Source organism: Aythya marila, assembly GCF_965140915.1.
Source record: "Aythya marila genome assembly, chromosome: 1".
NCBI classification, from domain to species: domain Eukaryota; kingdom Metazoa; phylum Chordata; class Aves; order Anseriformes; family Anatidae; genus Aythya; species Aythya marila.
In genome coordinates, this window is record NC_139042.1 from 54,031,131 (window position 1) to 54,046,569 (window position 15,439).

A 15,439-nucleotide genomic window follows, 5' to 3' on the forward strand; every position below is an offset into this window, starting at 1 on the left:
AGCAAAACCCGTTGTGTTCCCTGCCCTCACGTTAGCCTTGCCCTTTCTCGTTGCAGGTTACATCCAAGCCTGCAGAGGACTGATGATCTCCGCCGTCTGCCTGGGGTTCTTCGGTTCCGTGTTTGGGCTGATTGGGATGAAGTGTACAAAAGTCGGCGGTTCTGATCAGACCAAAGCGAAAATAGCTTGTTTAGCTGGATTGATTTTCATACTGTCTGGTAAATATACCTTATTTCTCTAAGTTTGTGTATTCAGGAGTCATGCCAGAGCTGCTGCTTTGCGGCAGAAATCCACACGTGACTGCGTCAGGGTCAGGCCCAAAGCTCCTCTGCTGCTTCCACTGAACGGTTTGTCTTCTGCTTTTCAGGGCTGTGCTCTATGACTGGTTGTTCCCTGTATGCAAACAGGATTACGTCTGAGTTCTTTGATCCTTCTTATATTGCACAAAAGTAAGTACTTTCCTATAGCCCTTCATCTTTCAAGAGTAGACCTTAAGTTTCATGCTGCGTGCCAGAACTCATGTATCCAGAAAGCAGATGCTTCTTCTGTTGGGTAGAAATGGAAAGTGGGCTTTATTTATTCATATTTCATCATGTTTTCCAACTGTAGTAATTGTGTGCTGAGGTTTCATGAGCTAAGACCTCCCTGTAGAGTGATGGGTCTGTGGTCTCTGTGCCCAGGCTTATCGCGGCTTGGCAGGACTCTACAGCACTCGTCCCAGGGTAGGCTGGGTTGATCAGGAGTTATGTTTATGTCAAAGATGCAGAGGAGGCATTTCACAAGACAGGTGCTCATTAGGCACATAATTCAATAGGAAGAAAACTATTCCTCTAAGCTATCGATAGCCAGTGGTTTCCATAAAGGTGTTGAACACTGTGCAGTCTTTAGTCCATTTGAAGAGACATTTCTGCAGGTTCTGTGGACTGTTTTTGCTGACAGATTTTGAACTCTCGATGACTATAATTTGGATCATAAATATTTTTCATAACCCACAATCATAAAGCACTAATGTCAGTGCTTCAGCTGTACATGCAATTAAATACAAGGGAGTGTGTGTTCATAGAATTGCAGGACCAAACCAGAAATAATGAGCATCCCTAAAGACTCCCCTGAAAGCTGTGTGAGTGCTCAGGACCTTCCAAGGCAGCAATTCATGAACCCATCCTCGGATTCTAGATTTGCATTGTGGCCACCAAGTTTGAAAACACTGGCTGTAATGTAAGCTTTCTTTGTGGTGATCCCCGAAGACGTCAAGCACTGGGTATATATAAAACTGTCAGCCTGAATAAATAACACCAGTTGGATCCACATTTGCGGTAGGACTGACACAGTTTCTCTTTTCTTGAAAACAAGTTCATATGAGTTTCCTTTGTAAGGAGGAGAGGACAGGATCCAAAGGCCACCAAAAGCAACAAGGATGTGAGCTACTGTGGAGAAAATGGGGACTGGCTATACAGCCAGAAGTTAATTATTCATCAGGCTTAATGTTCCCAATGAAAAATAGCTTCATCATTGCCAAAATTCCCTTTCCTTCGTTGTGTTCCTACACTTGTTTTGTTGCAAAAAGGGCAGGCAGACCTCACGGCAGAGTTTTACCGCGAGCAAATGAGAAAACCAGTTTAAAAAATGAAAGGTCTAATATTAAAACATTTTGTCTGCGGAAATTACCTTTTTCCTGAACAACCAGAATAGCACAACTGCTGGCATGAGAAATATTTGCTGCAAAGATAAAGGTGGAGAGCAATACTAGAAGTTGTGATTGGAGTTTCACATGGTGGACATGTGATGCAGCTCATGCAGTGATCTTGTGTCAGGTTAAGATAAAGGTGTTATTTGACTACTTTCTCTCTGAAACAATATAAAATACATTGGAGCAATTAATTTTGTTGCCTTCTGGGAAATCTTACTTTGATATACATTGCAGAAGCAGTTAATGAGCCTTGCTGGTATGCTATAGAAATTTGGCACTGGCTCAACTGAGAGAGGACGCTGCTTTGGTTCCTCAACTGTTTGCAGTTTGGTGCATGTTTTCTCCTGAAGTTATCTGGGTGGTGTCAAAGAGAGGTTTGAGATACTGTTAATGGAAAATTAATGACATGGGATGTTTGGCATCCCTTTGGCTATCAGAATTTCCCTCTGGTCTTCTGCATGGGGAAGAGGTGCCTTGAATATATACAGATGCAGGGGGAGTCAGAGATCTGCCTGAGGCTGGTGCCCGAGAGACTTCTGGTTTTCAATTTACGTGTAGCTTAGCGAGGAATGATAGTCACCTCTGGGACACTCTAAAGCCAGCCTTGCTTAGAAATGTTAGTCTGGATGTTATGTTCCCACACAATAGGTTGCATTAGGGGTTTAAAACAGCTCCATGAGTGCTGGTCCACCTCATGGAGCAACACGCGCAGAGGCTCGGTGACAGCACGGGATGCCCCGGTACTCACAGCCAAGCTGACTGCATTTTTCTTCAGACACCTCTAAGGGAAGAAAATCCGTGCTTCTCTCTGTTCTGCTGTCTTGCCAGCTTCTCTTAGGAAACTATTTTGTCCCTTTACTACTTCTAATAAAAGCTTTTATAGTTTTCATCCTTTTTGTCCCTTGCCGCAGTCTGAACTCAATAATCATCATTCTTCCTGATGAATGGAGCTAGTTTATCCAAATTACCTGACTAACTTCCATTTTTATAGAGATTTGTTTCCCCTCAGCCTTTTTTTTCCCAGAATCTGTTGTGCCCAGTTCATCCACACAGGCCCTCTTTGCGCTGTCCTGCTGGCTTTGAACCCAGTTCTCATTTTCCCTCAATCTTAAGAATTAGATGTTCAAAATATGGATTTCCACTGGGGAGTTGTACTGATTCGCTGAGAAGTTAGGTATGATCATTACCAGTGTCCTGGAGTTCATCTAGCTGGCTAACGAAATTTCAGCTGGTTTGCATGAAAATTTGCTTCGTGGTCCTGACCTATGTAACAGCCGGGATATTTTCCTTCTATACTGATGTTACACCTTCTGTCTCCCTGAATTCTGCCTCCTGGGATTGATGAGAGTGAAATATCCGCTCTTAGCCTCGGTGCTTGTTCCCCTGACCTCCTGGAGATTTCCCAGTGATCCTGCAGCAGCAGACTGGGTGCACTGGTGGGAGTCCAGGGGTGTGCAGCCCCACGCCCGGAGAGTCGCTGCTCTCATTCTTACAAGCAAGGATGATAAGAACAGGAGACTGCATTTCCTGTAAGGGTTTTAATGATAAAAAATGAAAGGGAAAAACAGCAAATAGAGAAATTTCTTCTAAAAAAGCCTATCTCCATTTATTAGTCTTTTTTTTTTTCAAGAGTTGTCAAGGTGCAGGATGTTTTTAATATGGCATATCGTGGATTTTGGATGGTGGGGTAGGCTTGGCTTCTTAACTGCAAAAAAAACCCTGGATTGGATAAAATCCAGGGAGCCATACACCGGTTGATACGCGACTGAAAATTCCTGATAAACACCAGTGTAAATCACAAAGGCTTTTGTGTGTGTGTAGGTGGGGAGGAAAGACCAATTAGGCCAGCCCTGCAGCTCCTTAGGGTAGCAGTGTGGCAGGCACCAGGAAGGGTCCTCACGCCCCTTCATTTTGGAGTTCAGTGCTTTGGTTCGCCTCTGCAGCTTGCTAAAAGGTCACCTTAGGGCTGTAATTCAGCATGAGTATTTTATAAATCCCAGGTCTCGAACAGACAGAAATCTGCTCAGTCTTGTGAAACTTGTAGCACCTGGACGGAAACGTTAGCATCATTAGAAATAAAACTACCTGTGGTAGGTTTTGAAGTCAGACAAGGGGCTGGAGGCAGGGTTTTCTGGGTGAAAGGCAGTTGAGCTGTGGCTTCCAGCGTCTTAATTGGCAGGTTGGGTCCCTAAATCCCACATCAGGTGTGGAGGATGTCTGGGGGAATCTGATCCTTTTTTTTTAGCAAGGCATGGCAAATAAAACCTCTGCTTAGGATGGTGTGAATGGGACAGGAGAAGGAGGTCTCGATGTTAGAGCACTCGCAGGGCTGTTATGACTCAGGTGCAAGCCCCCACCAAGTAGCTTATCTCTGAGCTCTGAAGTCCCCATCTCTTTTTGGAGGTCCCTGAGTCAGAAATAACTTGAACTGGGGGTGTTACCAGCTTCTAGAGACTGATATTCTTTCTACATGTGGCTTTTTCTTGCAGTATGTCTCTTTTAAAAAAACTCCGTGCTTTACCTCTGGGCGAAAACATGGAAAAGTGACTTTTTGTTCTGCAGCCAGTGTTCACCCTCCAATTCCCTATATCATTTTCTGGGTGTCTGGACCCCCCCTCAGGGAATTTTTCCATTTTCACAGCATCACCTTCATAAAGACAGGGGTTTTGCAGACCAGCTTACTTGTATTCAGGTTGTGTATTTCAACTGATGTCAGAACAGGAGCTGTTCGTGGTCAGAACTAGCTCAGAAGTATGCAGTTGCAAGCTCCTTCTGAGGCACAGGAAGGCTGTCGAGCCGAGGATTTTGTTAGAGTCACCTCAGCAGAGCTCGCAATAAACTTATTAACAAAAGTTGGAACTGATGTAGAGTAAATCCACGTGAATGACGACTGGGGCTGCGCAGATGATCTTGGAGGGCTTTTCCAGCCTTAATGATTTTAGTCTGTGGTTCCATGTGGATGCATATCTTGACGTTTATATATTGCATATTATATATATATATATATATATGTGTGTGTGTGTGTGTGTGTATAATAACCTCATGTTGTGCTCAGGCTGAGAGCCAGAGGGGAGAACTAAGGACAAGGAGAGCTGTAGGCAGCAGCTCAGGTCCCCAGCCTCAGTAGCCTCGGAGGAGGACTCACAGAAAGCCACGGAGCAGCTCGGGAGACAATGGGAACAAATCTGAAATGGTCTGGGGGGACAGGAGCCATGTGGGGTAGAAGGGCCGAGGAATCGCAGATTTCTTCAGCTCTCCAACTGGGAAGAGACGTGGAGAAGCTGCAGAAGTGTGCCTCGGGGACAGGGCTGCCTCTCGCGTGCCAGGGGAATAATGAAAAGAGCCTGGGAGAACGACTGAGCTGCTGGCTTTGCAATGCAAAATGTGTGTGTCAATGGAAAAAAAAAAAAAAAAAAAAAGAGGAACAAAAAATGTAGTGCTTCTGTTCTGAAAACAAAATGTTAAATTCGTTCTGTCTTTGTTAAACGCATTTATTGACTTCCTGTAGGTATGAATTAGGAGCAGCTTTATTCATTGGATGGGCTGGAGCTTCACTCTGCATAATTGGTGGCAGTATATTCTGCTTCTCAATAGCTGAAAACAGTAAATCTCCAAGGTAAAACCCGAGTTGCACTTCCTGACAGAAATCAATCCTAGGGCATTGGTACCTGCTATGTTCTGCAGGTTGATTGCTTTTCCGAAACACTTTGCAGTGAGGTCAGAAAAGGATTGTGTGCATGACGGAAATTAATGGGGTTTTAGGGTAATTCTCTTCCCACCTTTAGTAATTAAGAAAAGCCAATGTGTTGGTAACAATACTTGTGTTATAAATACTTTATAAACTTGCTACAGCGGGAAAAAATGCATTCACAGACGGAGGAAGAGCAGTCAGGTCACCTTAGAGTTGTGAATAGGCGGTGGTTTAATCCCAAATCTCCAGATGAAAAGTGAGAGAGCTGCTGGACGGTGGCGGTGGCAGCGGGACCTCCAGCAGCAGAGGAGGGGTGAAAAGGAGCAGGCAGAACTGGAGGGGGCAGCTGTTCATCTAGGGCCTGCCCCAGCCCAAATATTTCACCTGATCGGGCACCGATTCACTTGGCTGTGAACGAGGGGTACAAGGTTATGTAGAGGGGAATGGCAAAGAGAGATGCTGGAGGGAAAAGGGAAACCTCAAACCTGAATAAGGCTCCAGAGAGAAGGGAGGTGTCCCCCTGCACCCAGCAGGAGCTCGAGGTTCCCACAGGTTTCTCCTCCCTCGGTGAGGTTGCAGTGCTTGGGTGCAGAGATGTTCCCCATCCATGGGATGAGCTGTAAACAGTTGTTCCTCTTCTCTTTTCAGGAGGGGGTACGCGTATAACGGAGCCGCATCTGTGATGTCTTCTCGCACAAAGGTTCACAGCAGCGTCCCAGACAAAACCCCACCAAAGCACTTTGACAAGAACGCCTACGTGTAATTGCCCCGTTCCAAGATCCCAAAAGCCAGTTTGGAAAATGAGTTTGTGTGTTTCATTCCGGGTGATTTCTCCCCCAACAAAACACAATGGAATAACCACTAAGAGGATGAATTTTTAAGATACTAACTCGCAGCTTTTTACGTATTGATGTAAATTTTATTATTCAATATTTTAAAGATTGCTGTTGGTGTTGTAAAGTTTATACCTGCAAATCATGCATCGATGCTGCTTTCTAAAAAATAAAAAAAAAATAAAAAATGAATAGGGTATTTGCGGGCGCAGTCTGTCAGTTGCTTTGGGAACGGCACCGTGCACGTTACAGGTACCGTAGCGCATCACTGCAAGCGCTTCTCCAAGGGGTTTGGCACCACACAGGAGGGTCACGCTGTGCAGGTTAATATGTAAAATGTCTCCCCACCGATCAGCAGTGACGTTGGACTCTCAGAGCACACTGCCAGGTGCTGGCAGTCAATGGGAATCAGCAGGCTCTTATCTGTTTTGACATTACCAGGGGCGAGGCTCTTATCTCCTTTTGACATTGCCAGGGATGTAAGAAAATACATTCGTCAAGTCAGTGCCACAGGTATAAGCTCAGGAGCCTGGGTAAAGCGAAAACAAGCCTGTAGTTTGGGGAGCCAGCAGCAGCACGGGCTAATCGGGTACAAAGGAGAGTCAGGGCCAGTTGTTACGAAAGCAGCTGTTAAGAGACAGCCTCACGGCGTACGGAGAGGGCACGTGCGATGATGAGCACCTGGCAAAGGACTAACCAAGTAAATGCTTGCAGTACTTCACAGCACCAGTCCGGATAATCTTGAATTAGAGCAGTTCACAAAATCAGCTAGTGCTGTTTATTTGCCTGGCTCTAGAAATGCAATGGGTTTCGAGGGAACACTTATACAGTAAGTCAATAAATAAAATCAGGGACTATGAATAACCACAGAGTAGTTTCTAGGCTAAGACCCTAAACTTAGACACAAACTCAGGCCTGCCTTGAGGTTTGAACAGATGCACCCTTGGAGTTTCATTGCATTGACAATTTTGGGACAAAGGTGTAAATTCAAACAGTACCTGGTCCTATCTAGTAATGGCACAGTACAATAGAAAAAGACAGGTTTGTGCCTGACGTCATCTAAAATGCATCAGAGTGAGAAAGTCATTCACAATTACTTTTATTTTACCTTATTTTTGTATTCATTTAAGTCAAAATAAGATTGTGGCTTTACAAGCAGGCAGGCAATACGGACAAAACAGAAACATGAAAGTACTTGCCCAATTAAAGTAAGGAAAGTATTGACCCTCGGGCTGATGTGTTTGTTGGTTTTTGTTTGTTTGTTTTCCAATTTTTGTGCTTTTATGTTAACTAAGACTCAACTCCAGTAGGAAAAAAAGTAACCACAAACTAGGAGGCATTTAGTCGTAATGTATTTATACGTGAGGCCGTTTTTTTTTTCCTTTGGTGTTTATTGTAAACCATGTAAGAAACTTAACATTTTAATACATGGAAATACTGTATTTACACTGTTCACAATTTTTATAAAGTTTATGATAAAATACAAGAAAATATGCATTTAAAATATTAAAAATAATATTCTGCAGTAAATGCTGTTCCCTAGTGAACAGGCTTTCTTACAAGACCAGGCTCAGTCTTTAAAGTAAACATCAGAGGCAAAGTCTTCACCTCAGTGAAATCAAGAAGATTTTTCACCACTGACTTCACAAGAAAGAAGAATTAATCCTCTGTTTCCAAGTAGTGGTGCAAGTGACATGTATATGAAAGTTTTTGTTCAAATTCAGGACTGAAAGACCCAAGAGCTCTGTATACAGTATTCCTTGTTGTTACACGAACCATATGAGAAATAAATAGAAAACACAATGCTTTCAACTACATTTTCAACCCCAGCAGAACCCAAAAGCAGTGCCTCCCATCAGGAATACAGCAATTAAATATCTGAAGAATCACTCCAATCTGTAACAGTGACTAAGCTGCTTTTTAATGTGCTTGTATTATCAGCTTCATGAAGGCCTGTTAAAATAACAACAACAAGAAAAATTAGTAAGATTTTAGGGGTATTTTGATTTTATCTATGAGAGATAATCATATGTTACGTAAGCAAACATCTTTTCCTGAAGTCCAAGGCTTCACCAGTGAGGAAATTACAAATGCTGATAATACAAAGGCTGTTTGTGTCACAGAATATGATGTATGGACAAACAGTGTCAATATTACATTTACTTTCTCTTTAAAAATGATATGAAGTATTCAGTTTTAACCTTTAAGCACGTTGAAATGCTAGAGCTTGAAGCTACTCTGTGAGATTGAGGCTGTTTCCCTACCAGTGGTTCAAGTAATTATCACAGCCTGGCAGGACACTTGGATAGGTATCTGGAACAAACCTAGGAGCTGATTATTATTCTCAAGACAGAGTAAGAAAATTCCTCATTGCCTCAAATTTGAGAAAGGCCAAAAATAAAAAAATTAAAAAGTCTTAGATGATCAATTTTTAAGACCATGTTTGAAGCCTGATAGTGAAATTTCAGATTAAGGCTTCTTGACATCTCTATGTATTCACGTGTGTGTTTACATACACATACCATATGTATGTGTATGTAAAAACACATCCATTTTTTCTTCTTATTCAATATATGGTATTTTACAACATGTAATACACTATACTAAAGTTCTCTAGGCGTGTCAGGCACTTAAGACTTGTAACTTAGAAGTATGAATGCATTACCTTCCTCTTTTGGCTCTTTTGGTACACTCTTCTTCGGAAGACCCCACGCATGTACAACGGATGCAGCATTTGCCTCGTTTTTCTGAGCTGTCAGTGCCTTCTGACCGCTATCATTTTTCATCAATAAAAAGTCTTCTTCTATAGATGATATATCCCAGTCATCTTCATCTACTTCTGTGAGCTAATAAAGAGAAAAAAAAATAAAAAATGAGTGCATTTTTTCCTCTGTCGTATCAAGTTCTGCTGAGATCAGGTTCTCCTGTAAGCCCAGCAATGTGAAACTGTTGCAGAAAAATGCACTGGTGTACGGCCTTCGTGACATCTGTCACCAGTTTTAACATCCACATATTTCAATTATATATGTAAATACATTAAATACATATATGAATTTGTTACTTTAGTTCCAAGGCTAAAAGATTGTTGCTTTTTTTTTTTTTTTTTTTTTTTTTTTTTAAATTCAGGAACTGCAAAAAGTTAAAGGGCCAGATCTACAACTGGCAGAAACCCATGTTTTCTGGCATAATATGTTCCAACTCTTAAAAAAGGCTTTTCTTTTCTGGAATATTAGTTGTTGCAGTGAGTTGGAAAATCCTTTTTACTTTAGAAGGTACATTACTTGCATTAAAATAGAAAAAATACCTGTTACCATGCAAGGTGGCAGTCTAGTTTGCTATATAAGTATTGTGTATTCACACTAAAATTTTAATATTGCATTTTCGATCTAAAATTCATTTATCTCACGGGAAAATTAAATAATAAAAGTTAAAAACCTGCTGCTCAAAGCTAAAATATATATTCCTCCAAAGACTCACCGTCAATATGCACAAGTATGACCACTTTTAATTAAGTGGTGGATTTGCCTGAGTTCCCGAGATGATTATCGAATCAAACCGATAACCTGAAGGCAGCAAGTCCATGGCCAATCTTATCACATCAGCCTGAGAACTAAATATATTCATTCATCTTCTGAAAGAAGAGCTGCAGCATTTCCCAACTTGCCAATCGGTTGTGGTTCAAAGGAATCCAGCCATTACTCCAGAGCTTACCCGTGGAAAGATAAAGATGGTTTCTCACAAAGCTAAAAGCCTTATTTCACCAGAGCCTCTGAATGTTACAATAACACACAGAATGTGCTTCCACTGCACAGAAGAAACATTCTGATGCAACTGGAAAACAATGTAAGTTATGTACATACTAGAGAAAAATCCACACACAGGACCAGGTAGTGCGTCTCGAAAGAAGAGACCAGAGTGAAGGTTATTTTGCAACATAATTCAATGTTTAACATTCATAACTGTTGCAAACTGCTTTTCAAAATCTGACAGATCTGCTTGCTGTGCTGTATTATTAACATACCAGGATTCAACATCTTGCCGTCTTAAATTATTTGCATTTTAAGGGTGTGTCAGTGAGAAAGTCAGTCTCATACACTCAGAAATGCTGGAGGAGGTTTCCTCAAACTTTCACTCAGCCTCAACTGAATTTTAAAGCATAAAATACTGAAAAAAAAATAGCAACTTCATACAGAACTCAGTTTTGATCAAGTGTAAAATACATGGCTCCAATTAGAACTGCTAGGCAGGGTTCATAAACTCATTTCCAACTCATCATGCCCATACTGCAACATGTCACTGTGTATTCTCTATATTTCAAACGAATTACAACAAAAATGTATTCCACATCTTTAAAACACAGATTTTAAGTCTTGTTTTGTGACAGCTCTTTGCTCTTGAAGCCCAAAAATGTCTTAATGCAGTAGCCAACCACCTATAGATTGTTATTGAATGTAACATCCCCTAAATGTAACTGTGACTATTTTACAGTCTCAAGTCGTCTGCCTTTGCAGAGAATTTGAAAGTGACATCAGGCCCCAGATGACATTTTAATAGTCACGTCTGACTTGATAGTTTTGACTTCAGTGTGATTTGCAGTTCTCACACAATCAACGGACAGTTTAGGTGTCTCCAGTGGCAACTAAAAGCACCCCACCATTACAGCTCAAATGCAGACTACCACCCTTTTCTGGAAACTAAAATAGATGTGTCCCTATACCTAGGAGGACTGATAACTTTCCCATTTAATTGTTAGTCAGGAAGCCCTAACACATCAGTTTTGTTATGGGTAACTGGATTTTCAACAATTATTATTTGTTTATTTAATAAAATAGATTTTCTTGAATGTCAGAACAAGTATCTGGCTATCTACTTCAATCTACTAGCATACTGAAATGAACAGCACCTACCTGCTCTTGACTTCTGACTTCGATTAACTTTTGTTCTTACTAAAAAATTGTTCAGGTAAAGATCAATATGCACTAAAATGGCTTACCAATTATAAAACTTGACACTGAGGGGAAGACTGGGGCTTTAGTAAAGCCTGAGGGGTAGAGAATAAGCTGTGTTAGTATTCTGACTGTGAACACATGCTATACTCAAAGGACAGTTAGCAGTGATAGATTGGATGTAGTCTGAGAACAGCATATGGTAACTAGATGCAGCAGAACAAATTTCCACACTCAGAAGTGGAATTTGTTCCCTCATTAAAATGCATTCAAGAGTTCCATACCAGACAGAGCTCAAGAATTAAAAATACTCCAAAATATTTTATTAGCAAATTCATGTTTTCCTCCATCAAGATATGATACTAGGAAAGTAAAGAAAGCGTCTCACTCTATTGCTGAAACAGGAGATAAAGTGATATCAGTTATTTCCAAACTTTTGGATCACTATAGGTAGCCAGAATAGCCATGGTATAATCTAGAAAGGGGTATGGATGATGAGGTCACATGCCACACAGCTCACTCTCTAGCACTCCTATATATAACAGTGCAGATGCCCCCAAAAGACTATTTAGATCCAACACCAAAACTGTCTTTGAGACTTAAGTTTGCATCAAAATGGATTCAGAATGAAATAAAAGGCTCATTGAAAGGCTCATGAAATAAAAGGTCTCATTCGAGTACTAGGTATCTAGTTCAATTACTTAATAATGGCTATTAAAAGTAATACCTTTGGTTCTTGCACCTCTTCTTTCTTAATAAATGCTTGTGCGACATTAATCCCTCCAGCTGGTTTGCTCTTGTTTCCATGGTTAGAAAGACTCTTTTCAACTTGTTCAGTCAGTTTTTGAATAACAGTTCCTAGAAGTTCAAAAAAATAATATATGTATATATAGATAGATAGATGATTTTCATTCATGAAGCAAGCATAACAATTGTTCTTGAGTCTTCACTGTAAACTCCCTAAATATATTCCACAAAATAGAAGGCTGAGAAAGGCACTTTCAGACAGAAGCCTCTCTAAGAGAGAGATTGTCTCTTTTTCTGCATGCAGTCATACAACTTGATCCTTACCTGATTTTAACTGACATCCTTAAGTATTATAATAATATAAATACACTACCAAAATAATAAATTGCATACAAACACACATACACAAGACTAGATAGCCTGCTTTTGTTATATTTCTAACACAGAAATATCAGCAAATGCAGAATGATGCACAGCCTGTTAAAACATGCGTATACAAAAGTAGTGCAAAAACCTTTTGAGGTTTTGGTAGGTGTTTCAATTTCTTCAATTTCACTTTCCTCTGCCCCATCCATATCACTTTTGTCAGAAGCCATCTGAGAAGCGTTGCCTTTGCTGGTTGATGTTTTTGACTGCTTTTCCAATAATTCTGATGATATGTACAACTGTTTAATATCATCATCTTCTTCTTCCTCTGAACTGAATGGTGGAGTTCTACACAAAAAGACACACAGCCTGAGTTTTTCAGTGCCTGCACTGACGTGCATATATTTAAGCTTTCTTGTATTTTCCTTTCCTGTGCATTTTTCTTGTGAAGGAAAAACAAAAACAACACAAAAACAACAGGAACTGCCATAAACTCTATCAATAAAACCATTCAGAAAGAAATTCTGCTAAGTAAACTCAAGCAGTTATCACAATAGATCTCTCAATCTAAGAGAGCTCTTAGACATGATTATTTCCGCCTATGAACTATCTTCACAAAACCAACACACCAACACATAAAAAATCTTGCCAAGCAAACACCAATAGACTTTCATGGGAGAGCAAAGTTCAGGGCCATGGAATTTGCACCACAGAAAGTCTGTCTGGGTATTCTGCTTGATGAAAATAATTTAGGAATTTTCCATAACACGCGCTCAAGTTACAATAACTGTTGAGTTGTTAATTAGATGTTAACAGCCAGACCCAACCTACTTCTGTCTTGATGAGTTTAGAATTATATCTCAAATGGTACCCAGAAAAAAACAAAAGCAGAAAATTAAAAGTAATGTGCCTGATGAGACCTGGAATAATGTGTTTAATTTTTATCATAGTAAGAAAATATCAACAAACTGAAAAGGTGAGGTCACCAAAATCTTTAAATGCTTCCACCTGGCTTGGAACGCAGTGATTTTTGATTTTATTGATTTTCTCTGGTTCCCAATAAAGAACATATCTGTTGAAATGAGAATATGCTGTCTTTCAGGGATTATAACAACAGACTCAAATGGAATAATGAGGAGAGAGGGAGGTAAGAAGAAGTAAAGCCCAGAAGAGTATTTATAATTCGAACTTATCAATAGCTCTTGTGTCACAAGTACCAAAAATGTTTTCTTCAAAAATACAACAGTACAAAACATACGTGATACTAGACGTCTTTCTGGAAGATCCATTTCCAAAAAGCTTCCCGGACCTAAAAAACAACAAGACAAGTTATTCCAACACTGACAGTCAACTGAAGAAGTATGAGGTCTATGTAGAAAAAAATATGAATTGTTTCCACAATTTTTACACTGTATTGGCATGAAACAGTCACATCAGTCCAAAAAAACAAACCCACAGGGGACTGTTAACCTGAGGTATGAGGACTATGAGAACAGCATCTCTTACTTTGGTGTCGATGTGTTCTCAGTGATGGCTGTTCTTTGTTCAGCTGGGCGGACAGCTGTTGAAGACCGTCTCACTGGCTTTTGTGGTACGGTGAATGAGGAAATTGCCGATTGACTGAACTTCTGTTTACCTATAAGAGAAGTTCTCTCTCATTATCAGAAGCAATGATTGGCATTTTTATATTAATGTCTGATTTCTTTCTAAAACTAAAGATGTTTCTGCTGTAGATTATGGTTTTATAGGATAAAGGAAAAAAGTATTTTTTTTCCGCAGTTAGCATATTTTTTTTTCATAGTTACCATATATCCTTCCGATGCAGGAGCTAAAATGTCTGCAATTAAGCACGTTTATTAGTATTAATTATTAATAGCTCTTTAAAGGAAACTCTTCAGTTGGCCTTAACTATACAGAATAGTTTTGTGAAAAATTATGAAGGCAGCTACACCCAACTGTTTCTAAATAAAACCTTAAGTACCACAGTAATAAAACTAAAATAAATTAATTAACCTTCTGGAGGAAGATGGGGACTGGAAACAGTTCTATTACATGACGATTTCTCTTCAATCCTAAAGCTGACTTGGCGTTCAAGATATTCTCGAATTTGTTGCATGTCAGGCTCTTGCTTCCGTTTGTGTTCTCTGGCAGATTCAATAGCACGCAAGATTTTATTTAAACGATCACTTGGGATACCACGAACACCCTAAAGAAAGAAATCAGATTGTAAACACTGGCTGCTGTTTCTGGCTTATAACCTACAATCATACACATTCTTTTAAACTTCAAATATTACAAAACCCATAGGGGAAAAAAAAAAAAAACAGAGTGAAAACATTGCTCATAGCTGTAGGCAAATCATCCACAGCTGTAATTTGATGGAAATTCCCTCAGGTTAATGAATTACACTGATTTATAATGGTTAGAAATCTAGCACTTGATTTTCTAGGTTGAGGGCTGTGATACAGAAGTGAAAGATAGCAAAGGAGCGGGAGAAACGTTACCCCTCTTCTAAAGAACTGAAAATAATCTCACTGCTTTAATTCCTAAGGACTCCAGCTTCTCCTCCAGGGCTTGCTCCAAAACAACTCTTAATTCTTTAGTTAAAGAAGGATCCGTCTTCAAAGCGTTTATTAGCTGTTGGTTACTTCTACCTGTTTTACGATCACCTTTCTCATTTTCTGAAATAAGAATGGAAAAAATGCATTTAAGAGACGTTTGAAAAATCCACAATACCAAAAACAGTTAAAACTGCATTTATATACATATGTATATATAATATATATAAATATATATATATTTTACAAACACCACAGACATACAAATGCACTTTTTGTTTACATGGAGTTTGCATTCTCCTTAAAATAGGGGGCTAGCTTATAGAAGTCAGCTCACTTGGAAACTATAACTCAGCATCTAGTACTCGCCGTTGTGTCTTGTTTTTACTTGTTCCAGAAGCACTGTAAAGATACACTTGAATATTTAACAACAAAGATCTTAACTTTTAGAACTGTTCTTTGGAACCTCTGATAAAGAAAGACTGTCTTCTGATAACCAAGTCCTCTAAAAGTGGTATCTCATATCAGAGCTAAGCTCTAGCAGGAGTTAGAACAGGAGAATGGCAAACTTGTTCTCAAGAAGAGTTTCAAGCAACGTGCTAAACTCT

At 39.9% G+C, this 15,439-nt stretch overlaps 2 protein-coding genes across 3 annotated transcripts in view; one reads left to right on the top strand and one right to left on the bottom strand.

The window, feature by feature from the left end:
- CLDN10 (claudin 10) overlaps positions 1–6,397 on the top strand; it is a 52,556-nt gene extending 46,159 nt beyond the window's left edge. Inside the window, exons 2-5 of one of the 2 annotated variants that reach the window (XM_082767378.1) lie at positions 57–218; positions 368–449; positions 5,199–5,306; positions 6,030–6,397. In XM_082767378.1, the coding sequence (XP_082623504.1) occupies positions 57–218; positions 368–449; positions 5,199–5,306; positions 6,030–6,144 (467 nt within the window). In that variant the 3' untranslated portion in view covers positions 6,145–6,397. The remainder of the gene's footprint in view (positions 1–56; positions 219–367; positions 450–5,198; positions 5,307–6,029) is intronic. The other variant, XM_082767377.1, reaches the window with a different exon arrangement.
- A 187-nt stretch (positions 6,398–6,584) lies between these two features.
- DZIP1 (DAZ interacting zinc finger protein 1) overlaps positions 6,585–15,439 on the bottom strand; it is a 33,412-nt gene continuing 24,557 nt past the window's right edge. The window contains exons 12-19 of the mRNA XM_082767400.1: positions 14,809–14,954; positions 14,287–14,479; positions 13,780–13,909; positions 13,532–13,582; positions 12,422–12,621; positions 11,888–12,018; positions 8,880–9,060; positions 6,585–8,167 (exon numbers count right to left, since the gene is read on the bottom strand). Coding sequence (XP_082623526.1) covers positions 8,085–8,167; positions 8,880–9,060; positions 11,888–12,018; positions 12,422–12,621; positions 13,532–13,582; positions 13,780–13,909; positions 14,287–14,479; positions 14,809–14,954 — 1,115 coding nt within the window. The 3' untranslated portion in view covers positions 6,585–8,084. The remainder of the gene's footprint in view (positions 8,168–8,879; positions 9,061–11,887; positions 12,019–12,421; positions 12,622–13,531; positions 13,583–13,779; positions 13,910–14,286; positions 14,480–14,808; positions 14,955–15,439) is intronic.